The 26,441-nt window shown below is 42.8% G+C and overlaps 2 protein-coding genes across 2 annotated transcripts; one reads left to right on the top strand and one right to left on the bottom strand.

Annotated features, from left to right (window-relative positions):
* The first annotated feature begins 8,941 nt into the window (after positions 1-8,941).
* LOC111216797 (inner ear-specific collagen-like) lies at positions 8,942-11,147 on the top strand. The gene is made up of 4 exons (XM_022738412.1): positions 8,942-9,275; positions 9,892-9,972; positions 10,059-10,139; positions 10,216-11,147. The coding sequence occupies exons 1-4, from the start codon at positions 8,942-8,944 to the stop codon at positions 11,145-11,147; spliced, it is 1,428 nt and encodes a 475-aa protein (XP_022594133.1).
* Positions 11,148-14,786: 3,639 nt separating this feature from the next.
* On the bottom strand, positions 14,787-24,635 carry LOC111216843 (S-arrestin-like). The gene is made up of 16 exons (XM_022738468.1): positions 24,596-24,635; positions 24,253-24,312; positions 23,695-23,755; positions 22,850-22,894; positions 21,291-21,490; positions 20,875-20,934; positions 20,378-20,445; positions 20,144-20,279; positions 19,659-19,743; positions 19,467-19,539; positions 19,058-19,195; positions 18,835-18,912; positions 17,555-17,569; positions 17,363-17,415; positions 16,596-16,605; positions 14,787-15,759 (listed from the first exon to the last, which is right to left on the bottom strand). The coding sequence occupies exons 2-16, from the start codon at positions 24,298-24,300 to the stop codon at positions 15,666-15,668; spliced, it is 1,164 nt and encodes a 387-aa protein (XP_022594189.1). The 5' UTR covers positions 24,301-24,312; positions 24,596-24,635; the 3' UTR covers positions 14,787-15,665.
* Between the last annotated feature and the right edge of the window lie 1,806 nt (positions 24,636-26,441).

Below are 26,441 nucleotides of genomic sequence, written 5' to 3'. Positions count from 1 at the left end.
GGCAGTCCGTAAGCAACAATGGGCCTGCGCTGAGTGTCAACGTTGGAGGGGCCAGCCCTCTATTCCAAGGATGGCTGACCTTCCAGAGGCTCGCCTCAGATTACACAAACCCCCCTTTTACTCCACTGGCGTGGATTGTTTTGGGCCCATGATGGTGAAAGTAGGCAGAAGCCAAGAGAAACGCTGGGGAATCATCTTTAAGTGTTTGACGACCAGAGCTGTACATCTGGATCTCCTTAAGAACATGGATTCCGACGCCTATCTGATGGCATTGAGGCGGTTCATTGCCAGAAGAGGGACTCCTGCTGAAGTGTGGTCAGACCAAGGGACCAATTTCAAAGGAGCCCAACGAGAGCTCAGAGAAGCCTTCAAGAACATGGTCCCAGCTTTGCAGTAGCAGCTTGCCCATCAAAAGATCAAGCTCCACTTTAACCCTCCTGCTACTCCCCATTTCGGTGGAGTATGGGAGCGGGAAATTCGGTCAGTCAAGTCAGCACTTCTTCCTGTTGCAATCACCCATGTAATAGCCTAGTTAGCCATATCGCCTACAGCCAAGCAGACAGACCTTTGATACCTTGGTACACCTGTGAGAACCCCCTTTTGTATTTCGCCTGGGATTAAGGTTGTTTTTGGTTGAACCTGCCATTATTGGGACACTCCAAGTGTTAAGTGGATGCACAACGTGAGTACGGTTCCATGTATATTGCGTGTTTTTTACGACGCACTTCGTTAACTCCTATAGGTGTATTTCTCCGTTGAGATGCGACTGATGTCTGTCTTGTTTAGTCGTGTGCAGGAGTATAAGGTAACTTCTGTTGGTTTGGACAGTTTGTGTACTGTTAGTTAACGGTATGTAACATCACCGCACTTCAGGTGGTTAATTGCTTGGCGCGCCGTGTGAGTGTTTATTCTATATTTGTCTTAACCAGTAGAGGATACTATTGGACCGGCTAACTCAGTATTATGGTTAAATATATTACTGTTGATTGGTTTATGTTAGTATTGTTGCTGTGTATGTACAGGAGAGTATTGTGTATATTTTTCTGTTTATGTGAAACATTAGATTATTATTAAGATGATGATGTATAATATGATTTATTACTGTTATTTCAGAACTGTGACAACACTGAGTGTCAATAAAGTGTCAATAAATCCTCGCAGACATCAGATCTGCCAGCAAAGACGTGATCTCCTGTCATCATTCCTGTGTCCTGACCGACACCGCATCTTGTCTGCTGTATAACCCTAAACAAACTATCATTAATCCTTACCTCACAAACAATACTTAAAGGCATTTATTTACAATGGAGCAGAATAAAACACAATGTCTAATCTAGTATATACAGGTGTGTGTATGTGTGTGTGTAGGTGTATGTGTGTGTGTCTGTGGGGACACAGACAAAGGCAAGATGGCCGATTCAAAGTGATCACTGTGACCACATGACCTGAACAACAAAGACTACTCAAGATGGCGGTAAACAAAGAAACTACTCAAAATGCCCGCTGAGACCTGGGGTGTGTGAGAGGGAAGGTGTGAGTTTCTTTGTTAGCCTAGCTCATATAATCTAAAGGTACCAGGTAAGACGGAGGAGGTTAGCTTCATGCAGGTTCTAGAACTGAGACATACTACTATGTGTGTGAACATACGAGTGCCTGATTAACTGTATTACTGACCACAACCTAAGCAAACATTACAACAACCAGACATCAATCAACAAGTACATTAACAGAGTTAAGACTTCTGCTGCTTAGCTATGCTGTGCTGTGCTATGCTGTGTTGGGAAAGGTTAGGCCCAGTCAGTTAACGTTACCCAGTCCTTGGAACAAACAAAAGGTCCTTTCCAGTGTTGTTGTAAAGTCCAGTGAGTTGGGAGGCTTCCTGGTGGAGTAAAGTCCTGTCTGGCTGTGTTGCTTTGCTGTTATCTCCTTTGTTCTCCTCACAGAGTTAGCTGTTCCCCGCTAACTCTGCTATGACTCCTGTTCCTTGGAAAATCAGCTGGCCTTGTGTCGTAGCTGCTGATTCTGAAGAGAATTTGGTTCACTCTCAGTTAATCCGAAGCAGGTCGCTGCTGTTGAGAAGAGTGTTGCAGGCTGCTGTGAGCAGGCCGGGCGAGAGAGCTGGTTTCTCAGGTAGCAGAGCTGACCTGGGCTGGGGCCTTGTTGCCCTTTGAAGAGCCGAGAGCAGAAGCTGCTCTCCAGAGCAAGCCAAGAAAGAAGAGAGAGAGAAGAGGGCCAGAGATCTGGTTTTGTTTGGTGACACCCTAGGGGGTCACATGTCACACGCTGACCCACACTGGCTGGCCAGTAAGGTCCGTGCGGGGAAGGGTCGTCCCCAGGTGTGAACGGTGAGGAACTGTGGAGTGTGAGTTCCTTTGTCCAGTGGAGCAAAGAAACATCTGGTCTCTTGAATGATGAGTCCCAACAGCACCTTTCCAGTGGGTATATTTTTGTACCAGGACATAAAGGTAAATTTTTCACTAGGGGTACAGAAATTTTCTTTTAGAGGTCCCAGATAAAAAGGTACAAAAATGTATCAATGTTCAAAGGTACAGTGCTGTACCCTGCTAGGGCTAGCTGGAGCAACAAAGCCTTTGTATATTTTTAGGTCCATTCCTGTACTTTCATTTCTTATGCAGAGTGTTAACAAATAAGTCTGGTGCAAAGTTAGCACTGTTCAAAAACTGCGTCTTCCGCCATAGGTTGCAGTGATCACAACTTGGTTGCCATGAAAAAAAACACCTAAAACTGGAAATAGGATCACACTCCATCTGTCTTTTAAGAGGTTTAATCAAGACCTGTATGTGATGGATGTTAAAGATGAGCAAGATCAATCAGGCTGCTTGAACGATAGGGAAATATATCGTAAATTGAGGAATAAGGTTATCAAATTGAATAACAATATGAGAAGAGAATATTAGAAACAGAAATCAGTAATGCAAGAAATGACAACAGGAAAATCTGGAAGACCTCAATGAAATCAAATATGTATGCCACTTATGTAGATTATGAGGGTGTTTATGTTACAAAGACTCAAATAAATGATAATAGAAAAACTATTTTACCAACTTTTTCATTAACAAGGTGGAAAAATTAAGAGATTTCATGATTCCATTGCAGACCTCTATATCATATGACTTGGTAAGGAACAATATGATGAAGGAGAAAAATTTGAGCTCAAACAAGTGCAGGTTGAAATTTTGTTAAACCTTTCTGATGATACATCTCCAGGTATTGCCAATATGGAGGGTCAATTACTTAAGGTTTGTCTGTCCCTATATGTCGTACTTTTAACAGATGTTTGATCAATTCTGTGTTCCCTGTACTATGGAAATAATCCAATGCATACAGGGCTGGTCACTTAACCAACTCTGCTCTGGTTCACATAATGGATAACTGGTTAAAGGAAATAGCCAAAAAAAAAATGGTTGAGTCTGTGATGCTTGATTTCAGTACTACTTTTGATGTTATAGACCATGAGCTGCTGATAACCAAATGACGGGGCTATGGTTTCTTACCAACTGTTCTATCTTGGATGGAGGGTAATCTGTCCACTCTTATTTTCATTTTTCACCAACCATTTGTTGTATGCATTAAAACAGGCAAAAATAGTACTGTGTAACGAACTAAATGAAACATTAAGCAATTAATTAAATTCTGTGTCTGATTGGGAAGGGGAAAATAAGATGATTTCAAATGTAGCCAAGACAAAGGGCATTGTCTTTGGCACAAGAAGAAATCTGGCTAGGGACTCCCAAATAGATTTACTAAATAGATACTAATGCAGCAGGTTAGGAATATTTAATTACCTGGCGAAATAATTGATCACAGCTTAACATGGTCAGACCATATTAATGCAATTACTGTAAAAATAGGGAAGGGTAATGCTAAGACGCGTAAATGCTCCCTCTATGTAACACCATCAGTTATGAATCAGGTGACACAGGCACTTGTTCTCTTACATTTAGGGTACTGCTTTGTTCCAGCTCCAGTAAAAATGTTTCAGAACCACTGGTTTAGATCAGGGAGGTCTTCCTCAGTCTTCCAAGCAGCACAGACAGATGTGAGGTCTCTCAGGAAGTTAGCTGCTGCCATGGTCCTGATCCCCTGCCAGGTGACCTGCAGGATACATGTTCATCTCCCTCCTCAGGTGTTTTTTCTCTAACGTGGATCCAGTGAAGAACAATCAGGTGTTCTGTGACCCCTGTTTATTGTTTGGTGAGAATGACGTTTTCTACACATAGGATACATAGGATGAGACAGTACTAACCTGTTCATTTAAAATACGTCCCAGTTTGTACATTCAAAACACCTCCTCAGCGTGTCCACTGGGTTATATATACACCACTCTGTTCTCTGTACAATTGGTCTATAGTCAGAGTCCCTGGAATAGAACCATGTGTTGATGTCATCACGTCATTGGTTTTTCATGGAGCAGTTGTTAAAGTCAGCTCCAGTCTATTCACTTGGCTTTGAGAAAAATGTAAATGAGAATAAAAAATAACTGCTGGATAAAAAGGATGGAGTGACTCAGACTAATTAATTAACTCAGGACTAAACAGGAGTTTAAAGCAGCAACGTCTCTGCTGCACCTGCACAGGTTGACAAGACAAAAGGTTGAGGATGATGTGTCATAAATTCTTAACTCATCAATGTTTAATGTTTAAGATCTGAATCTGAACTGTAACATGTACAATACTATACTATGTAAAGTACAGCAACAGGAAATGGAAGTAGTTCAATAAAGTACAAGTTGCATGCAAGTTACATGCACTTGCCTCTTCCAATGTATAGGCTCCATCCGTGTCCTGTTTTGTCCTCGAAAATATCCCAGGTGGAGCGGAATTACAACATGGGTAATCAGTCAACTTGGCGTTGGAGTGGAGACACTGGTTAGATGGGGCGGAGCAGCCTTTTCTGGTATGGACTGACCACAAGAACCTGGAATACATTCAGACAGCCAAGAGACTGAATTCCCAACAAGCCAGCTGGGCTCTGTTTTTTTAATCAGTTTAACTTTGCTCTGTCATATCGTGCTGGGTCCAAGAATGTTAAACCAGATGCTATGTCCCATCAGTTCGAAGTGGACCCCTCTAGTGACTCTCAATTCCACATTCTGTCCCCTTCTTGACTGGTGGGGGCAGTCACGTGGAACATTGAAGAAAAGGTCTGCTCTGAGCAGCTGAGCATACGTAACAAGAGGCAAGCTGACCGCTGTCTGACCCCAGCTACTGCTTACAGTGCTGGACAGAGGGTTTTGCTGTCAGCTCAAGACCTTCCTCTTCGGGTGGAGTCTCGTAAGCTGGCTCCTTGGTTTGTGGGTCCCTTCTCCAAGGTTAACCCGACGGTGGTCTTAAGCTTCCCAGGCCCTGGAGAATCCACCCCATGTTCCATATTTCCTGTGTCAAGCCGGTCAAGGAAAGCACCCTGTTTCGCTCCTCCAGAACCACTACATTGATGGGGCTCCTGACTTTACGTTGAAGCGCCTGCTGGCAGCGCGTCGCCAGGGTTGCGGTCGGTGGTACCTGGTGGACTGGGAGGGGTATGGTCCAAAGGAGAAGTCTTGTGTTCCCTCTAGGGACATTCTGGACCGTACCCTCCTCGATGATTCCTGACATCCTGATTTAAGTTATGTTTTCTGTTTCTTGTCAATTTTGGTTTTTCACTACTTGTTTTATTTTGGCGTGTGTCAAACCTCACCTCTTGTTCTCCGTGCTCTACCTACTGTATTTTTGACCAGTTTACTTTTTTGACCAAGAGTTTAGCCTTAGCCCATTGGATTTGTCTGCCTGTTCTGATTGATTACCCGTGTACCGACCTTGCCTGAATTAAAGACCCTGCCTCTGATCATTTGTTTCTGAGTCGTGCATTGTGAGTCTTAATCCTTCTGTTCTGTCAGTACTGAAGTACTGAACTACACTTTAGTAAATGTACTGAGTTATTTCTGAGGGTAATATGAGTTTTATTTTGCTCTGTGGGTCAACATCAAAACAAAGGTCAGAGCTGCAGTTACAATTTGACAGTAACAAACATCTGTCTCACCTGGTTCAGGCTCCACCTCAGTTATGTGTTCATACAGTTTGTGATGTGTTACATGTGACACAACATGAAGCAGTTAATACGTTTATTATTAAGAGGAGTTTACAGTGTGAGACGTGAGGTCTGGTTTAAACTGCAGCTCACAGATCAGTCACCATGTAAGTCACCTTGCTCAGGTGACTTACATGACCACACTATTCCACAGGTGACCTACATGAATCTTCCCATCCTAATTCCCAGGACTCAGCACAAATAAAGTCACACCTACAGACTGTGTCTCTGTGCAGTCGGCCCAGTGGATCCATACACAGAGGGATCACAGTTACAGCTGTGCATTATCAGGTCCTTGAAATCCTAACCAGGTCATCTGAGACCTGAAAGAGACGCTGCACAGACAACAAAGACCAGCAGGATCCTGTTCAAGACTTGCAGAGGACTCACAGGAACATTATAGCGCGTGTGTGTGTGTGTGTGTGTGTGTGTGTGTGTGTGTGTGTGTGTGTGTGTGTGTGTGTGTGTGTGTGTGTGTGTGTGTGTGTGTGTGTGTGAGAGAGAGTGTGAATCACTGCTGTTCAGAAATAAAACAGTGAGAGAGCTGTCGTTATCTTCGTCTCTCTATGTCCTTCACCTCATCCACTGAACAGGGGACAGACAGGTGTGTTGAGATGGTTCACCAGTGATTAAAGGAATAAACCACGACCCCCCAGCCTTAGGTTCAGGGGGTAGAGCAGGTCGTCCACTGATCAGAGGTTCAGTGGTTCGAATACCAGCTCCTCCAGTCCACATGTTGTCCCTGGGCAGGACACTGAACCATGATGTGCCCCAACTGCTTCACATGAGAAACGTCTTAAACACAAATGTAAAATGTCTTAAAACCATATGTGCCCCGAATGGTTCACATGTGAAACATCTAAAAAGCACATGTGAAATGTTTGAAAACCACATGTGCCCCAAATGATTCACATGTGAAATGTCTGAAAACCACATGTGAAATGTTTAAAACCACGTGAAATATCCAAAACCACATGTAAAACGTCTGAAAACCACATGTGCACCGAATGCTTCAAATGTGAAAAGTCCAAAAAACAACATGTGCCCAGAATGCTTCACATTTGAAAAGTCCAAAAACCACATCTGAAATGTCCGAAAACCAAATGTGACATGTCCAAAACTCACATGGGACACGTCCAACAACCACATGTGAAATGTCCAAAAACTACATGTGAAATGTTTGTAAACCACATGTGCCCCCAAATGCTTCGGATGTGACTTAAGGGATCATTGGTGTGTGAGTGATAAAAACATGCAGTATGAAATGTGAATGTGTGAATGTATAAATGTATGAATGTGTGAATGCTCATACATGTGTTAATGTATGAATGTGTGAATGTATTAAAGTGCAAATGCATGAATGTGTGAATGTATAAATGTGTGCTTGAATGGGTGAATGTGAATGTGGGAAGTGAAAAGCTCTGTCTGTCAAACAGTGATGATGATGATGATGATGATGGTGATGGTAATGGCAATGATGATGATTATGATGATGATGATGATGATGATGATCGTCAGTGTCACACATGATATGAGAGTATGAGAATGGTATGTGTCGGTGTGTGTGTGTATGTATGTGTGCATGTATGTGTACACTGTGATGTGACACCTGTGTGTACTATTGTAATGAGGTCACAGTATGCAGTAAAGACAAAAGACAAAACAGGCCTACTTTTTACTCAACAAAGACACACACAAACCTACATGTGTGGGTGGGTCAACAGGTGTTGAGGTGGGTGGAGTTTGTGTGTTTTATTAGCAGCTGTGAGTGTGACAGGTGAGATCAGCTGCAGGTGAGAGCAGAGACGAAAGACAGATTGAAGGATCCACCGCTTGGTGAGTAACTGAGACATCTTTAAAAAAATATTTAACGTTGGAAAAAAGGAAAAATTCTTTTTAATAAACAGGAAAAATGGGTGAAAATCTGAGACTTAAATAAATTACATTAAGATGAGCGAATGGAAAATTTACTATGTTTATTATCAGAATGTGTGTCACGAGCAGTAATAATAGTGTAATGTTGATAATATCAATATGTTCATTATATTCGTGGAAAAAGTGTAAAAACAGAAAATCTCTTATAAATATAAAATATTCTCTGATTGTTTGAATTCATCATTGTCATTTGATCAAATTAATCATGATAATAAATGATGAGCATAAGAATACTGAAGCTTTAGCGTCATCTCTCATCCGTCAGGAAATATGTGAATATTTTTAATTGTTTAGACATCAACCTGTGACATGAACATTTCCTTAGTGGAGTTTCCAACAGGTTGAATCACTTTACATATTTTAATATATTGATTGATTATAACTTATTGATTGATTATAACTTAAATGCTGAAATGATCAGAGCTAAGGTCTTTTTATTTCTTTGTGGAAATGTTAACAAGTAAAATAAATTAGTTGTACTTATCCTTTAAAAAAGAAGCACTGTCCCTTTAAGAACAGCAGTAAATGGAATAAAACTGTTAGACTGTTAAACTGTTGTTAAATCAATATGTTCTGGTCAACTTCAATGATAAATTGCATCTTAAATATATTTCATAGATTACATATTTCTGAATAAAATCATTTGCTTTTGCAGCAGTGCTAGGACACATAGACAGTGTGGTGTGTTTAAAATATACATCAGTAAATAGAGTAAATGTTTGGTGTGAGAACATTCAGACCTGGTTTAGAACATGATCCAGTCTCTGAGCGGTTTGGTTTTTAATCAGGACTAGGTCTATGTTCATCACACAATGATGATGATGAAAATTTTTCTAAATCAGCTGACATTCACTGAACTGAGGTTATGGAAGGAAAGTAGGGTGAGTTAATGGTCCTTTAACATCTCTGCAGACTGACCATGCCGACCTTTCCTCTTCACTTCCTGTTGATGGTGGTGTCCCTCCCCATTGTCGTGGCGATGCCTGAGCCCATCTCCCTGGACAGCTGGGAGCCCCCCGTCCATCCTCCTCCTACGGTCTCCTACCCACCCATGGATGGCCCCGGACGCAGTTTTCATGCTCAGGGAGACAATATAACGGAGCCGCCAGCCGGGGCCATGGAAGCCTACTGTCAGATGCTGCTGCAGGGCCCGGTGCCCGTCCCCTCAGACCAGATCCCCTGGTTCTGCCTCTGCACACGCTGCCAGAGCACCCAGGGGCCCAAAGGAGACCGCGGAGACCGGGGACTGCCAGGTAAAGACAAAATAATACACAACTCTGCCGATACATTTTGCTGTGTTAGAGATTTAATTCATATTAATCCAGGGGCTCAGCAGGGGGTGGGTCCTTCCCCAGCTCCTCATGATCTCATGATGAGGACGGTCCTTAAGCAACACACTGAATCCCCCAACAAGGCTGCTGCTGCTCCCAATGGTCAGGCCTTTGATGGTCCCGCTCCCACTGGCACTTTGGATAAAAGCAGCTATAGAACAACAAGCCCTGTTAACAGGATCTGCTTCTCACCTCTGACTGGAGGTCTCTGATTCTTTGATGCAGATTCTGACCATCAGTGATTTAGGTCCCAGGAGGTGGTTCTGATCCCGGACCAGGATATGAAGTATAAAATAAGTGTAATATACCTTAAGTCCATTGGTGGCAGCCCTGAGCTTTTTGGTGCTTAACACTCTGGCAGTCAGAGTGATTTGTGTTGTTTATTACTTTACACTTGATCCTGATCCAGGACTGCTATCTAGTGTGATGGTTCTGGATCAGGATCTTGATAAATGAATAATCATTTACGGGAACATGACATGAACCCTCTGTGCTTACAAAAATTTCAGAGTTAATCTCTGTCCCTCTTTCCCATCAGGTAGTCCTGGTAGTCCTGGAAGAAGGGGGTTGACAGGGTTCAGAGGCCCTCCAGGTTATGTGGGCAGACCAGGGATAAAAGGTAAATGGCTTCCTGGTTCCTCATTCTACATATTCTGTTTCTACTGCAAATATCACTTTGACTTTTTCTGTGTGTTTGACCCTCAGGACAGAAAGGAGATGAGGGTGAGAAGGGACAGCGAGGACCCCCGGGACTGGTGGGACCCAAAGGAGGCCAAGGGTTCAAAGGTGAAGCGAGTACCTTCATGTTACTGGTTTCTCATTTTCAGGTCCAGTTCCTGACCTGGTTTTTCTTGACCTGCAGGTGACAAAGGTGATCAAGGTATGGAGGGTCGCCCAGGGTCTCAGGGTCCTAAAGGAGATGACGGAGTCTGTCCAGAAGCCTGTGAGTCCAGCCAGGGCCCACCAGGAATCCCAGGTCTACCTGGCCCTGCAGGACTCAGAGGTCTGCCTGGTACTTCAGGGATGTCAGGGCCGAAAGGCACTAAGGGTGATATGGGTGATCTGGGTCACCCTGGTACCCCTGGATCTGTAGGTGAGAAGGGGGAACCAGGGCCCCAGGGGGAGTGTAACTGTACAGATGGAGTAGATGGGAGTTCAGGGCAGAAAGGAGACAAGGGGGACAAGGGGGACCAGGGAAAGACAGGGCCTGCAGGGCAAAGGGGCCTACAGGGGGATATGGGAGACCCCGGGCCAATTGGGATAATGGGTCCTCCTGGTCCCTGCATGCCCAGTATCCAGTCAGCATTTTCTGCAGGGCTGGCAGCCAGTTACCCCCCACCCAACACCCCCGTGGTCTTTTCCTATGTTCTCTACAATGTCCAGGGGAGTTACGACCCCACCACTGGTCTCTACACTGCCCCAATCAACGGCACCTACGTCTTCAGCTACCACCTCACCGTCCATGAACGGGTCCTCAAAGTTGGCCTCTTTCATAATTTCGTGCCAGTTGTTAAAACCACAGACCCCAAAGTGTTAGGGACCACCTCGCATTCAGTCATCCTTTACCTGGCCCGAGGGGACAGGGTGTGGATTCAGGTGAAGGATTCAGTCACTAATGGCATGTACGCCGGTACTGAGGCCAGCAGCACCTTCTCTGGCTTCTTGCTCCACCCAGATACATGTGATATGGCCTTAGTTAGAGCCTCCATGCCCCAAATGACGCTACCTGAGGGCGGGTACACTTGGGGAGACATACCTGAGTCCACCTCACCTGCTGGTGGAGGATCCAACTAATGATCAATAAATGACCCATGGTCACCTAGAAGCTGCAAAAAAAAAGATCTTCAAACACCATTATGTGCTCTTCACACATCACAGCAATCACACAACAGACTGACAAGTAAATCATCACAGGCCACCATCAGATGAGTGAACTATGAAACTATGAAAACCAACCAACAGACTTTATCCCTGAGTATGGAACTGACCCAAACTGAGATGAACCACCAACCAACAAAAAGCAGGGCCAATGTCCCAGACATCAGAACTTAGACCCCATTACACGGAGGCAGAGAACCCATGCTTATGTTGGTTTAAGTTGTGATGATGAGGGTACGATTGAACACAGGTGACTCAGTCTGCTTCAAATAGACTAGTTTGTACAACATGCTATTAAACTACATCTACAGTCAGTGCTACTGACTGTAGATGTAGACTGTAGATGTAGACTGTAGATGTAGACTGTAGATACTGTTATGTTTCTGTGAGAGGTGTAAGAAGAAGTGATGCTGCAGACGGGGATGCCTCAGATTCCAGGAGACACACAGCAGCTTTTTTGCTACAGTTACTGAATTGCAAAGGTTTCCAGATGTGGGCATGAGATTCTGATTCTGACACAAGGATCAGGTCTCATTCAGACATGGTGGTTTCTGCTCGGTTCAGATTTGCAGGTGTGTTGATGTTGATGTTAAAGCACCTCCAGTCACATGAACCCATCTTTAAACTCTGGTCCCCTTCATGATTTTATTCGAGCCACTCTGATAACCCAGTCACTGCACTGGAATCATCAGTCATGGTCTCTGGTTCAGTCAGACGAAGATTAAACTCCTCAGTCAAAATTCAAGTGTCAACGTCCTGTTCAAGAGAGATGAAAAATATGGCCAATTAAATTAGCTTCAGCTGAATCATTTGTGTTGTGATTTTTGAATCTGTATCTTATTTTATTTTTGACAGTAGGTTCATGTTTAAACTTCTCGCTGTTTGTTTCATTGTGGCTTTTTTGTTTTTTATTTGGTCCTTTAAGACTCTGTTCCTTTGTATTGTCTTTGTGTTACATTGGAGTCATTACAGAGCCTGGTTCATGTTAAGTCTAACAGAGACTGAGTTGTTGATCAGGAGAACCTCCATACCTCTGCGGTTATAACACCCTGTGATGTTTTGTGTGAATCCTTTATCTCCCATCTTGTCTCTGTCTTTATATGTAAACTGCTGGGATTCCCAGCCTGTGTTGGAGCTTTACAGGCAGCAAGTCTTCTGAGGATCCCCTGACAGTGATCCTACAGTGCCAGTGTAAAGTGATATACCACCTCGCTTTAGATCCACCTGGCCTCTGCTGGGTGGGGTTTCCCTGAGGTATCTCTGTTCTCAAACAATGAAACAAAGAGACTGCAGAGTCCATCACGCCCTAATGAGTCAGTCACAGATGTTTCATAGAGAGGATCCAGCCTTAAACAGCTACTGCACATCTGATGTCTTGGTGTCCGTCTACTCACCTGGCATCCAAGGACAAAACTCAATTCAGGGCGTCCAAAGATTTTGATGGAGCTTCGTAGAAAGTTGATCAGAACCTCATCTTTTTGACCTTTGGAGACTCCGTAGGTTTCTCCTCTCATGGTGAAGAGCTTGTTCGTTTACACAGGAGCAGTGACTTTATGAACAGCAGCTCCTGCTCTGAACAGTGGAGCCTCTGATTGACTGGAGACAGACTGTAGGATCTGGCACTGTAACACCTCCAACAATACAAATGCCATTTAATTCAGAAACTTTAGTCAGCAGAAAGTTTTTGTTTTTGTTTGTGGTGGTTTTCTAACTCATGATTACTTGTTCTCTCTAAGAATAAATCTTCAATAAAACAGTGAAAGAAACCCTCTGGTGTGTGTATCACTGAAGGTACAGCAGGTCTGAACCAATAACATAACGACACACACTGATCTACAGCATGCTTTGTTTTCACCATCCACACCACGACACAGTGTAGAGCAGACTATGTTCCTTTGTCAGTCTACATCATTGACGACATGATGTGCTTATGTAGACCAGTGGTCCGAGGTTGTCATATCCTCACATTGCGTTAACATGTCAGTGTCAGCAGATGTCTGGTCATAGTTATTATCATATCTAGATTTGAAAGAACATAGAAATATAGTAATCATTATAATGTCTACAGTCATCAAACAGTTCTGACAATATTTGATTAGTTACTCCCTCAGTTATTAGTAATTAGTTATTAGTTATCAGTATATTAGTACCCCATAGTGGCACACTGTGGGAAGTGAAGTGAGTGTGGGTGTCATGGTTGTCATGGTGTACAGTTTTATTCTTGAGTTTGTTTGGATTTTGCCACTTCCTGATTTATTTTGTAGTGGTTTCCTTGTGTCTCAATTATGTACTTCCTGTCTTTGTCCTGTTTCCCTGCTTGTTGATTGTCTTTACCTCATATGGTTAAATTCAAGCTAATGGTTATAATTCTTAGAGTGGGAACTGGCTGATAAAGGATGCCCTCACTTATAGTTTGCCTGATTTAGCGGTTACTACACCTGTTGTCTGCTCTGTAGAGCATTATTACCTTGCAATTCAAGGCACAATGCTGTACATGTAATGTTGATTGTTCAAAATCTCAAGCTAACATGTCAGACTGGGTGGGTGGAGATTCACCTGTCAGAGGACAGGGGAGAAAATGGGGAGTTCCCAAAAGCACTGGGTGTGTACAACCAAAATCCCTTTCAGACCATGCTGCCATACCAGTAAGTTGTTGGAGACCAATGTCCTTTGTTTGATATTATTTATTGTTTATTTCTTTCAAATTATGTTCCTTCAATGAATCTTAATTTTTGAGTTCATGTCACCTGAAAATTGGTTGTTAGTGAGTCAAATTGTTTTAATCTAGAAGCAGAAGTAGTTAAGTTGTATCCTGTATTTAATTATGTTTTTTGTTAACAGGATAAGCAGAACCCTGGTGAATGAAGGAGAGATTCCTTTTTTTCCTTTTGGATGCATTAATAATGTGAGGTGGTTTAGTTACCCTTTCTTTATTATTCTGTGGTATTTACTTTTTGTTTGCTGTACAGAAGATACACCATCCATCCTACCATCATTTCCTGAATTTCCTGAATAAATAAATGGTTAAACAGCTCTTGGTGTTTAATGTGCTTACCAGTCAGACGTTATATGTTCCAGTTGGGTCATAAAGCATGGGTTCTTTGCACTCTTTTCACATTGGTGCAAGCATGTAGCGGTGAGCTAGCTAGTATAAGGATATTTAATATCTTCTTTATCCCTATAATTTTGTTTTATACATATTTGTACATTCCACTACTGTCTTATTTCATTATTCCAGAAATTACACACATACACACACACAAGACTGCTGTTCATTCTTGCTGGTGGTACAAGAAAGACAGTTTGTTGAGTTCAGCTCCTGGATTGCCAGTGTTTTCATTCTGACCAAGGAAGAATCAAATATTACACAAACCCATCAGTACTTGATGCAACCGTGCTTTACACTCAGACTCGGTCAGACTCAGTCAGACATAGACTTACAGTCTGGCTTTTTCAGATTTACACTGACATCAAAGGAAGTCATGGATTCTTCTACCAAAACAAACACATTTATAATACACAGAAAAACACATGATGTTGAAACTGGTAGTACATTTTAATTAATAGTTATTAATATGACATTTAGTTTGTTTCAATCTGTGAAACAAAGAAAACACACATTTCTCTACAACAGAGTTTGTTTTATTCTCAGACAGGAAGCTGATTACTATCAGTTTAAACTAGACAAACTTCTTCTGTTGACCTGTGACCTCTGACCTGTAATAAATGGAGACACGATCAAATACTGTTGTAAAGCAAGTAAAAATGGGTTTCACTACAGAGTCCTTCACATCTGTTCTACCCACTACTCTGTTTTAAGGTCAGAATGAGGTCAACAGATTGACTCGAAAAAACAGGATCATTTACACTGTTGTTCTACTGCAGCAGTTACTTCACCACAGGGCTCATTAACAGTAAAGGAACTAGACATCCGAATCGTTTCTGTTGATCAGAGACTCCCTGCTCTGTTTGCTTCGTATCAACATGCTGTGATGGAGCTAGAGCCTCAGGTCAGACACAGTTTGGTCAGTGACATGTTGCTTTAACAGTCAGTGAATATGAGTGACAGACCAGGACAGGACCAGGACCAGGACTAGGGTTTCTGTTCTGGATGGAGGCTGAACATCAGAGACCCTGTGGTTCTGAACAGAAACACAGCAGCAGCTTGTCAGGATACGACACTGTGTGTCTCTCTCCGATGTTGTCTGTAAAACATGACTGGTGCGTCCCACAGCACCACAGAGCCCCCTACAGGCAGACTGCACTACAGTCACACTACGACATATCAAACATCATCCTGACGATTTAACTGAGGGGAGTGCTAGAGGAAACCTTGCTAACATTACAAACCATCAAGTCTTTGGACTAAACTGTGTTTGTCTTCAGCTCTGGACAGTGATGGACAGCAGGGACAGGGTCTGAGCGGTGGAGGTTTCAGGCCTCGGTGGGAGATTCATCGTCGTCTCCGTAGACCACACCCTTCAGGTAGGCTCGTTTAAACTCCTCAAAGACCATGTCGTCTGATTCACTGTGGCACAGAGAGACAGACAGGCAGAGAGACACACAGACAAACAGACAGAGAGAGAGAGACAGACAGACAGGCAGAGAGACACACAGCCAAACAGACAGAGAGAGAGAGAGACAGACAGACAGGCAGAGAGACACACAGCCAGAGAGACAGACAGCCAGAGAGAGACAAACAAACAGAGAGACATACAGGCAGAGAGACACATAGGCAGAGAGACAGACAGAGAGCGAGACAAAGAGACAGACAGCTCATTAATCACTCTTATCAACAGACAGGCTAAAGCTCTAACACAAGACTTTACTTAGAGTTTTCTAACACAGCTTCACACACACACACACACACACACACACACACACACACACACACGCTTTTATGCTCAGTGACGCATTTCAGTTCAATGTTAAAACAAAATGCTGCTAAGTAGCAGAGTACATTTACCCAGTTACTGTACTGTACTGAGGACAGACAGTGTGTTTGAGTTACTTGTACTGTAGCTGAGTATTTTCTTTTCATACAGTTACGAACAATCGACTGATGTATTAAACAGTGTCTTCACAGTCAGACCTCCAGTTGTAAATTGTAAGTAGCAGGTGTAAAACCTTAAACCATGACCCTAACAAACAGTAAAGTAGGTTCAGTGTTTGTTAGGATCATGGTTGATTATCTTGATTTTTTCCACGTGACAAATGACTTGTTATTTGTTAAAGCCTGTTGTCAGGTGATAATGACTGAATAAAGAATTATACTGCCCCCTGCTGATCTGAAAATCTGACCCACAGACAAACAGGAATCTAGTCTGGAGTCAAACACTGCCAGTAAAGTAAAAGTGACCTTACCCCTCCTTGGCTGAAGACACAGTTCACACAGGATGTGAGCAAAAGTGATGGAGAGATAGAAAACAGGTTATTGATCCGGATCAATTACAGATTTTCTATTAATAAAATCTGACTGATGTCTCAGCCTGGAAATACTATTCAGTGATCTTTTCATATCTGGAGAGTGATGAGTGTGTCTCCACACACACACACTGGTGTCTCACTTAAGGCAAGAGCGTGTGTCTGTGCGTATGTGTGTGTGTGTGTGTGTGTGTGTGTGTTAAGCAACTTGTTGTGTATAGCTGACAGCAGTTTATCATCTAAACAAAGAGTTGCGTCAAATCCTCAAGATTAACATCCACATAACTGCTGATCAATACAGATTATCTACACACACACACACACACACACACACACACACACACACACACACACACACACACACACACACACACACTTGTACCCTGTGAATGTTTATGGTCTCATCTTACTGATGTTTGTAATGCATTCAAAGACTCTCCAGCATCAGAAGACAACAAGTTCTTTGATGGCAAACTGTCCTTGAACCCATTAGCAGTGACAGCAAATTAGAATATTCCTGTTTAGCTGTAAAAGCAGACCCAGGTCAGCTTCTGATAGGACATTTTGAAGTGAAAGGAGAGGAGGACGATGAATGATGTCACGACTGTCCACCTGACTTGGTGGTTGATGTGTGATGAAGTTGAAAACTGCTGATTGTAAAAACTCTCACAGGACCTGAAAACAGCCTTAATAAGGGTGAGGTGTACCTGGTTCAGGTTTAGGATGCATCAGTCTGAAAGGAACCTCCAGAGACACCTCACTGTAAGACACACACACACACACACACACACACACATGATTGAGACATTTCCACGTGGAAATAGATAGATAGACAGACAGAGAGACAGACAGACAGACAGACAGACAGAGAGATAGACAGGAGCAACAGGCAGATGTACCTGGATCCAATGGTCCTGTTGTCACCAGATACAGAGAAAAGAAAAGAAAAGAAAAGAAAGTTTCAGACTCTTTGAACAGTTTGTTTGAAATGATTTCATTTGATTAAAATGTTTCTACAGTTGTATTGCTGAACAGACATCTACTGAGTGAACTCACAGTGATGGCATAGTGAGGTAAAGATGTAAATGTATACCAATAATCATCTGTTCGAACAATTTCAGTCTGGATTTCGCCCACTTCATAGCACAGAGACAGCCTTGGTCAAAATCACCAATGACCTGCTGAAAGCAGCTGATTCTGGGCTGTTAACCATACTTGTGCTGCTTGATCTGAGCTCAGCCTTTGATATCATTCTCATAATATTCTTCTAGACAGGTTATCATCCATTGGCATCACTAGCACCCCTCATACCTGGTTTAAATTCAAAGAATTTGGTTCCACCAGTGTTCCCCAAGGCTCTGTCTTAGGCCCCCTTCTATTCATAGGCAGATTTAGATACGGGCAACATGGACAGACGCCCTGTGCTGCCCACAGCACTGCTATTCTTGTACATTTCTTAGTCACATCTCACATTGATTACTGTAACTCTATCCTTTCTGGTCTTAGGAGCAAGAGATCCCACAAACTCAAACTCCTCCATAAACTCCAACAGGTTCAGAATGCAGCAGCTCGAATCATTACCAGAAACCCTTCAATAGAACATATTACTCCTGTTCTCCAGCAACTGCACTGGCTTCCTGTTAAACACCATATTGACTTCAAGATTCTGCTTCTCACTTTTAGTCACTTCACAATGTAGCACTGCCGTATCACTCTGATCTACTCCACAGCTGCACACCTGCCTGTACTCTTTGTTCTTCCTCCTCCAGTATCTCTCTGTACCTCCTGCCCGTCTCACCACCATGTGGTTTAGAGCCTTCAGCCATGTTGCCCCTCGACTCTGGAACTCTCTTCCACAAGACACCCGTAAAAATTGATTCTCTTCCTGTTTTCAAATCCCATCTCACCTTTATCCTTTTACTGTGTATTGTAAGATGTCCCTGAGTGCCTTGAAAGGCACCTATTAATAAAAAATATTATCATTATTATTATTATTATTATTACAGCACTCATGTTTGCTGTGAACCTACAGATTCCTGTCACTGAGACTCTTCTGAAGAACAGCAGCTGAACCTGTGACCTCTGACCTCTCACTGAGACCATTAACATACAACCAAAGCAGCTGAGGGAACGTCACATCATTGACTGTGTTTACACTGACCGACTGCTACGGACTCACCCAGTCGCCATCATCCGAACCACCACCTTATAGGAGACTAGTATCCCCTGGACCTCCTTCAGGACCTCCTGCTTCACACTGAGACAGAGACAGAGAGACAAAGAGAAAGACAGAGAGACAACGAGACAGAGAAATTTCTGTCAGATTAATGTAATCGTCATCAGATCAGTGTGTCTCTGTTTGTCTCAGTGTATGTCTGTGTGCGTGTGTGTGTGTGTCTCACATGCTGGATGAAGCCAGGTTTGTGTCCTCATGTTTGAGTCGTCCGTCCAGAGCGAGTCCTCTCCTGTCTTTGTTATGGGCCAGCAGAGGGTGTAGGATATAGTCCTTCTTCAGAGTGGTACCAGAGGGAACTGAGTCACTGCAGACACACACACACACACACACACACACACACACACACACACACACACACACTTTACATTTTCACTAACACACTTCACTTCTGCTCAGTGTCCTTAAGTTACATTTCCTGTCAAGTTTCCTGTTTTCTTTTAAATTCTTTTTTCAGAATAAACACAAACAGACAGTGTGTGTGTGTGTGTGTGTGTGTGTGCGTGCATGCGTGCGCTATGGTCGATAGGCTATGATGTGTTTACTGCTAAAATTTCAAAAATAAGTGTCAGACTCACTCTGTCTCCTCTTTGGCCACTGACTTCACGTATTTGTCATTTGAGTAAAGAACAATGTTGGTCACCTGCTCCACTAAACACACAGAAAACATGCTCATCAAAGGTAACATAATATTCTCAGGTGTAACCTGTATGAGCACTCATGTGACACCACTGAACACACGTCTCAGAAAACAACACGTATGACCTTACCTGACACACTGATGTCTTTGATGTTCCTGCTGGATGAGTTGGTAATCTCAACGTTCGCTTTTATCGGCTCACCGTGGTAAAACGTCTGCAGACAGGTGACACAGGTGAGACAGGCAGACAGGTAACAAGAAGTACAGGCCGGTACACACAGGTACACAGAGATAAAGACACGTACAGACAAGTAAAGACGGGTACATACATGTACACACAGGTACAGACAGGTACACACAAGATATAGACAGACAGGTATTTCAGCCTGAGTTCAGCAGGTTTAGAGACTGACGGTTTAACTGACTCCACCTGTGGATGATCTGGGTCTTAGACCACAGGGGTCTCTGATCCAGCCACCATGAAGCTGCTGTGAAGGATTCAGGGTAACCAGTCTGAGTCAGCGGAGCTGCTTTTGTGGTCTGCAGACTGGTAACAGCAGCCATGTGATGGAACTTATCTTACTGATAAACTGACTGATCTGAGGACAGTCTCACCTCTTTGGACAGACTCAGCTTGATGTGCAGAGGTTTCTCAGACATCAGGAACTCAAAGGTGGTATCTGCAACTGGAACCAGTTTACTGTTCTCTGGACTGAACTGGATCTTACGGATGCTGAGACGAACTGAGCTCCTGCAGAGAAGATAACATTCATGAATCAACACAAACTGACTCCTTTACACTTTTGACTTGGATTCATTTAATAATGCTTGACTCTTCTCTTGACTCACTCTTTGTCAATCTTCTCATCCTGGTTTTCACCACAGAAAGCTTTCACCTCAAATTCCACCGCACATTTCTGTCACAAACAGACATGAAACACCCCAGTTATCTGGAGGACCCAGAGCAGATCTTTCACATCAGTATCCAGGTTCTGGATCTGAGGTTGTTCAAGGTTTTACTGAGCAAGGTTGAACTGTCTGTGAAAAGACCTGATGTCTGTCTGTCCATTGAGATTGTTTCTTGATTATATGATTAGCTCAAGATGACTAATGATGCTCATATTTAACTATGCTGAGGCAATGACAAAGGTTCTTCACTCAAAGCTCTTTTAACTGGAGCCACGAGGTAAAGGAGAACATGAGCACCTTGAAAGAAGATGTAATGACGTTGTCAGAAAATGTTGGGTCTAAAACTGCAGCAGTACCTCAGTCTCTCACTGGAAGTGATAAAGCTTTGATTTGAAACAGCTGATGCTTTAAACAGACTGAATATGAAGACAAGTTACCTTCCCTACATCAGATGGTCCAGGCTGCAGAGCCACAGAACACGGCAGGTTGTCTGGAAACTGAGACACAAACATAAACATCTATTAAAATACTCATTGATAGTGTTGGAGCATTTTGCTGACCGCGCCCTGCTTGCATGAGGTCGACTGAGGATGGAGCTGAGTCTGAAGGTGAACTTATGGAGGTTGTATGGATAAGTGGTTTTGAGCTTTGGCAGGAGTTTCCTTGGCAGAGTGTCTCACAGACCAGGTCAGGAGCCCAGATGAGAACAACTGCTCCTTATGTTGAAGGGAATCACTTAAGGTGGTCCAGCATCTGGACAGGATACCAACTAGACTCGCTGCAGCCCCTCTCAGAAGGAGCTGAATGTCTGGGCTGCCATGACAGATGCGTGTCCTGATGTTGAGTTCCTCACCTCAAAGAAGAAGGGGAAGGCGTTGTCTCCCAGCTTCCGCAGCAGTTTCTGCTGGATCTTGGTGTGAGTCAGTTTCTCCTTGTCCTGCAGCTCGGGGTAAACCTGCCGGGTCACCAGGAACAGGTCCCTCCTGAAGGCCACCCCCATCACATCCATGTCCTGACGGCCGTACCGAAACGTGCACGACAGTATCACGTACACTACAGACACATAAAGGGGTCTTATTAAGGTGTGCACCACCACAAATCTCAGACTCTGTTTATCCCTACTGTGACAACCCTCTCCACACACTACTTTTCTCTTGAAAGACCCGGTTGATAAAACAATCTTTTTGTTTTAGTAGTTTATTCACTTTCATGAGTGTTTGTGTTTAAAGACAAGAACAAAGAGAAACTCCTTCCAATGTCTGATAAACTAATCATTCCAGCTCTTCTGTGAACATGAGTCAACTGCTTGATGGAGATGAGCAGCTGGTGGAGCTGATTCTCCAGTCGCTGCCATTAGACCACAGAAGAAGAAGATAAGCTCATTAATAGAGTCAAAGCCCAGGTGATGAAACCATGTGGAGAACATGATGGAGATCTGATGTTTCTGTTTGTTTACTGTGTTAAAGTGAGGATGGTTCAGCCTCCTCATCAACTCCCCACACACAGCTGATGTAACTGTGGATGAACACGGGTCATTCTTTCTGCTTTCACAATTCACAATCTAAATGTCCACAAATCATTTTTATCATCTGAAAGTTCAGGTTGTCTGATGACAGTAGAGGATCCTGAATCTGCAGAAACCAGTTGAACCTAAACTCTGTAATAGTATGAGAGTCTGTGTTTTGTTGAGCTCACAGTAATTTAATAATTAGAGTGAGGATCTAAAACCATGATGTAGTTATTTTTTAAAAAATCTGACCATGAGGAGTAGGAGTCAGAGCTGAGCCTGGACGTCACAGGACAAAGACACGATGATGACCACAGTGAAAGAGTTATTTAAGATAAGCTGGAGGGTTAAACCAGGGGATCAACTTGAGTCTGGTGACTTTACTGAAAAATGAAGTTGTGCATCATCTGCACACAATGACAGACGAACCCCAGTTGTGAGTATTGACAAAGTAATTAATCTGCTGACAGAACAGCAACATTAACCGTGCAGATTGAAGGGTCAGTTTGTAAAAAAATTATCTATGAGAATGTAATTGACCTAAAAACCTAGACTAGACATGACTCCTCTTTTCAGTTTTTATAGACAAGGTCACTTTGAGATCTTCATCATGTTGTTGTAGGAGGTCACCTCCTCTCCTAACACCCTAACACCCTAACACGTATAACTAGCTCTTTACCTGCACTTCTTTACCTGAGCTCCTTCATTTATTTAACACATGTAGTACTTAGTCCTTAGACCAAGGTCTCCTACTGCACTGAAGCTTCAGTGATGTCGCTCACTGTAAGTCTATTTGGATAGAAGTGTCTGACAGATGAGTAAAGGTAAAAGTGCTTCAAGCTACACAACAGATCAGGATGCTTCAGCAGAGAATAAAGGCAGGTCAAAGGTCAAAACGCACTGACCTTTCTTTCCTTTGAGCTGCACCGGGTCAATCATGATCACTCCATCTGAAGAAAAATAAAGAGACACTGTAGAGGCCTGATCACAACATCTGTCTTCAGCTGGAGCCGCATCTACTGTTCCCAAGATTCACACCATCACATTTAAAGAAACCACTTAATGCTCTGCAACTAAGGAAAACACACGCAAAAACAGAAATGTGCTGCAAGTAGCACAGATGAAAACACACTTGTTCAATTCTTTTAACTGTAAAAGTCACAAAGAATTGAACAAATGCGTTCCAATCAGGTAAATCACTTTTTAGCATCCCCTGGAAATACTTCTGTTGTCATCTGTGCTACTTGCAATGCGTTTGTGTATTTGCATGTGTTGTGAGTATTCGCAGCACATGTGTTGTCAAGGTGATGAATCTGTTTTCTGAAGTTGTTTGTGTTTTGTCTATTTTCATGTGTTTTGTTGCAGTGCATTGAGCTCTCAGGGCCACCTTACAAAAGCCACATTTGTTGATTTGAATTTAGGGCTCTGGTTTCACTTTATAAACTAAATTAACCACATTATCAGAAACAAAAACTGACAGGGTAACTGTTACCCTAGCTTAGCATAAAGGCTGGAAGGAGGGGGAAACTGTTACCCTAGCTTAGCATAAAGGCTGGAAGCAGGGGAAAACTATTTGCCTATCTTCATTAAAAAGAGAAAAAAACACCATCCAGCAGCTCCAGGTCTGACTGACTGACGTGTTGTGCTGTCGGCTAATGAACTAATCGCAGATCCCTCCCACAGCCAGAGTAAAAGTGATCTCCATCTTCAGGAGGATTTTCAGGTTCAGTTTGTTTCTGTCAGAACTCACCAACTGGATCCACAAAGTCACAGTGATCCACAAAGTCTCTCTTGGCCATGTAGACGGCCACCTGGGGAGGGAGGAGGGGGTCAGAGAAGGTGTGGTGCCTGGCTCAAAGGTACTTCAGTGGTAGAAACATCTGTTTTATTCTGCTGGTCTGGGACCTGAACCAGAATCTTCTGCTCAGTTTTCAACATTGTCACTACCTGAAGACCTTTCCCAGTTTTTTGTTTGGCTGTTACCAGATCCTTAAAACATGCGTAATGTGTAGTCCACGTACACATAACAACACACACTGTATGTTCGCAAAAGACATAAAATGACATCAGTGAAAAATAAATAAAGATAAAATAAAGGACTTGAGTAGTTCAACTGTTTTGCAAAGTTTATCAAGAAAATAATCCAGCTGCTGTGATCTGGAGAATATGGGAGTTTAAACCAGTAAATACAACATGTTGTTGGGTTGATAAAAAGATTCAGCATCACTCAGTAACAATGTGGAACAAGAAGGTGGACTCCCAGTCCAACACCACACCCCACCACACAGACTGTTTCTGCTGGACTCACCGACTTGTCACGGGAAACTTTCTTGAAGACAACGTGTTTAGGACTCATGGTTATCAGGACCTGCAGCACACAATTATTCAGACATGAACTCATGTGGTTTCTCATTATCAAGTTCACATCAGTCTGTTTTATTAACCGACCAGCTCTGGACAGTTTTATGAAAACAAAATCTTCATCAATGCAGCAAGACCAGAATGATCCGGAGCTAAATGTACCTACAGGTGGTCTAAAAGTCTGAGACCACTTCTGACCCACTGTATGAGCATGCGTGTTATTTCAAGACAGACTTGAAAAAATGTGAACTGCTCCTTTAATATTTGTCAGACAGAAAACAGAGACTGACCTGTTGCAGGAGTGATGATGATGTTCAGAAGCAGCAGGTTTCAGCTGATCAGACTGACTGAGCTGCATTTATAATCTACACACACACAGCCTGGTCAGCATGCTGGTAATTACTGACTTAACACACACACACACACAGATAATCCTGCAGCAAGACACAGAGTAGGACGATCTCAGACTGTAGTGCAGTTTCACTGTGGACATGTAAAACACGATGAGAACTGAAAGATGTCTGACACTAAACCCTCCATCTGGTCTCTGAGCTGCAGAGTCACGTTTCCAAGGAAATGCAGTTGACAACTAAGCCACTACATCTGCAGATGAAGACCATGTGATACTGTCAAAAGCAAATAAGCAGGTAAGTGGGCGTTGAGTTGAGTTTTTTTTTTTTTACTCTGGGATGAATGTCAGGAACCAGTGACTTAACTATAAAATCCTGAGGAAAACTAACAGTCCTCAGTTGTGTCAGTGCCCCCTACAGGCGACAGTGCTCATGACAGACACACAGTTCATAGCTACAGCTCTCCACAGATGTAGACATCTGCTCGATGGGCCAATGAAAAAGGCTAAACCATATCTTTACAGTGTTGACTTTTCAATTAATGTCATTTTCCCACTGAAATAAACTAAGCTAACACTACTGCAGCGCAGTCCTTTGACCTCGTTGCTCTTAGTCACATGATTTCATCACTCATGTTGTTCATGTTGTCAGCAGTAAATGAAACATGGGAATCATGATTACAATATAAAGACCAACTGTTCTGTTCTTTGTGGCAGATGTTTTGAAAGGCAGATACTGCTGACCCTTTCCATCACTTCCACTGCTTTACTTTCACTTTATCCCATTCCCATTCCCTTTGTGTGAAAATGTGATATGCTTTAGTTCTCATCTTCTCTTCAGTTAAACTCTTACTTTTGGCTGCACACAAGTATTTTTTTCTTAGGAAGGTTCCTAACTCAGTGAAATGACCTGGACGTAGAAGAGCTGAGTAAAGGAGCTTCAGTGCTTCCTTTCATATTTCCTTTAGCAGAGGAATTTTCTCTACTTAAATGCTTAAAAATGTAAAAAGCACATATGTGAGGAAACCATATACATATGTGAATATAACTTATTTTGATCACTTGCTCAGTTCCTTACTTTCATTTAATGATTTTAATATCTCAGCTTTCTCAATTTGTAATTTCCTTTCATGTCATTTTATTTCAACATATCAATCCTGTTTGCTTTATTTTGTGGTTAGTAAAGGAGGATTTATCTTCCATGTGTTATAAAGTTAGTCAAAAAAAGTGTGAGTGCAGTCAGATTCTCGCATCATGATTGTCCTTTTCTAAGTCCTTATAATTTCTCCTTTACATCTCTCCTTTGCCTCATGTTTTCCGTCAAGGAGAAGAGGTTAGAGAGATTATTTTGACTTTTCAACCGCAGCCATCGTCTCCTCTCTGGTTGTTGCTGGTGGTATTCTGACATGTGACCGTTCTATCACATGATCAGAAGGAAGACAGTCTCTGCTGAGCTGATAAGTTCCCATTAGTCAGACTCAGCAGTCTGTCTGCTGATATCAGCAGTTTACACACCTCAGCGCAGGTGTGTGTGTGTGGGGGGGTCTGATCAGAATCTCACTGATCTCTACAGATAAAAGCTGGTCTGGTCTCATTAATGTGTCTGAGACAAACATTTCAACCTCAGGGCAATTCTGACGTCTCTCTGGAGGAGGTGGTAAAGAAAGGAAAGTCAGTTAAAACTAAACAATGTAAAACAAATAAGGGTGGGTGGGGTAGAAGCAATGAGCCGAATGAATGTGGACAAGTGAAGCACATACATGTCTTTATTTTCACCTTTTCTACTC

The sequence above is a fragment of the Seriola dumerili genome, unplaced genomic scaffold, assembly GCF_002260705.1.
Source record: "Seriola dumerili isolate Sdu_G_001 unplaced genomic scaffold, Sdu_1.0 BDQW01000036.1, whole genome shotgun sequence".
In the NCBI taxonomy this organism is placed as follows: domain Eukaryota; kingdom Metazoa; phylum Chordata; class Actinopteri; order Carangiformes; family Carangidae; genus Seriola; species Seriola dumerili.
Note: the sequence above shows the minus strand (reverse complement) of the source record. Positions and strands in the feature narration are given on the sequence as shown.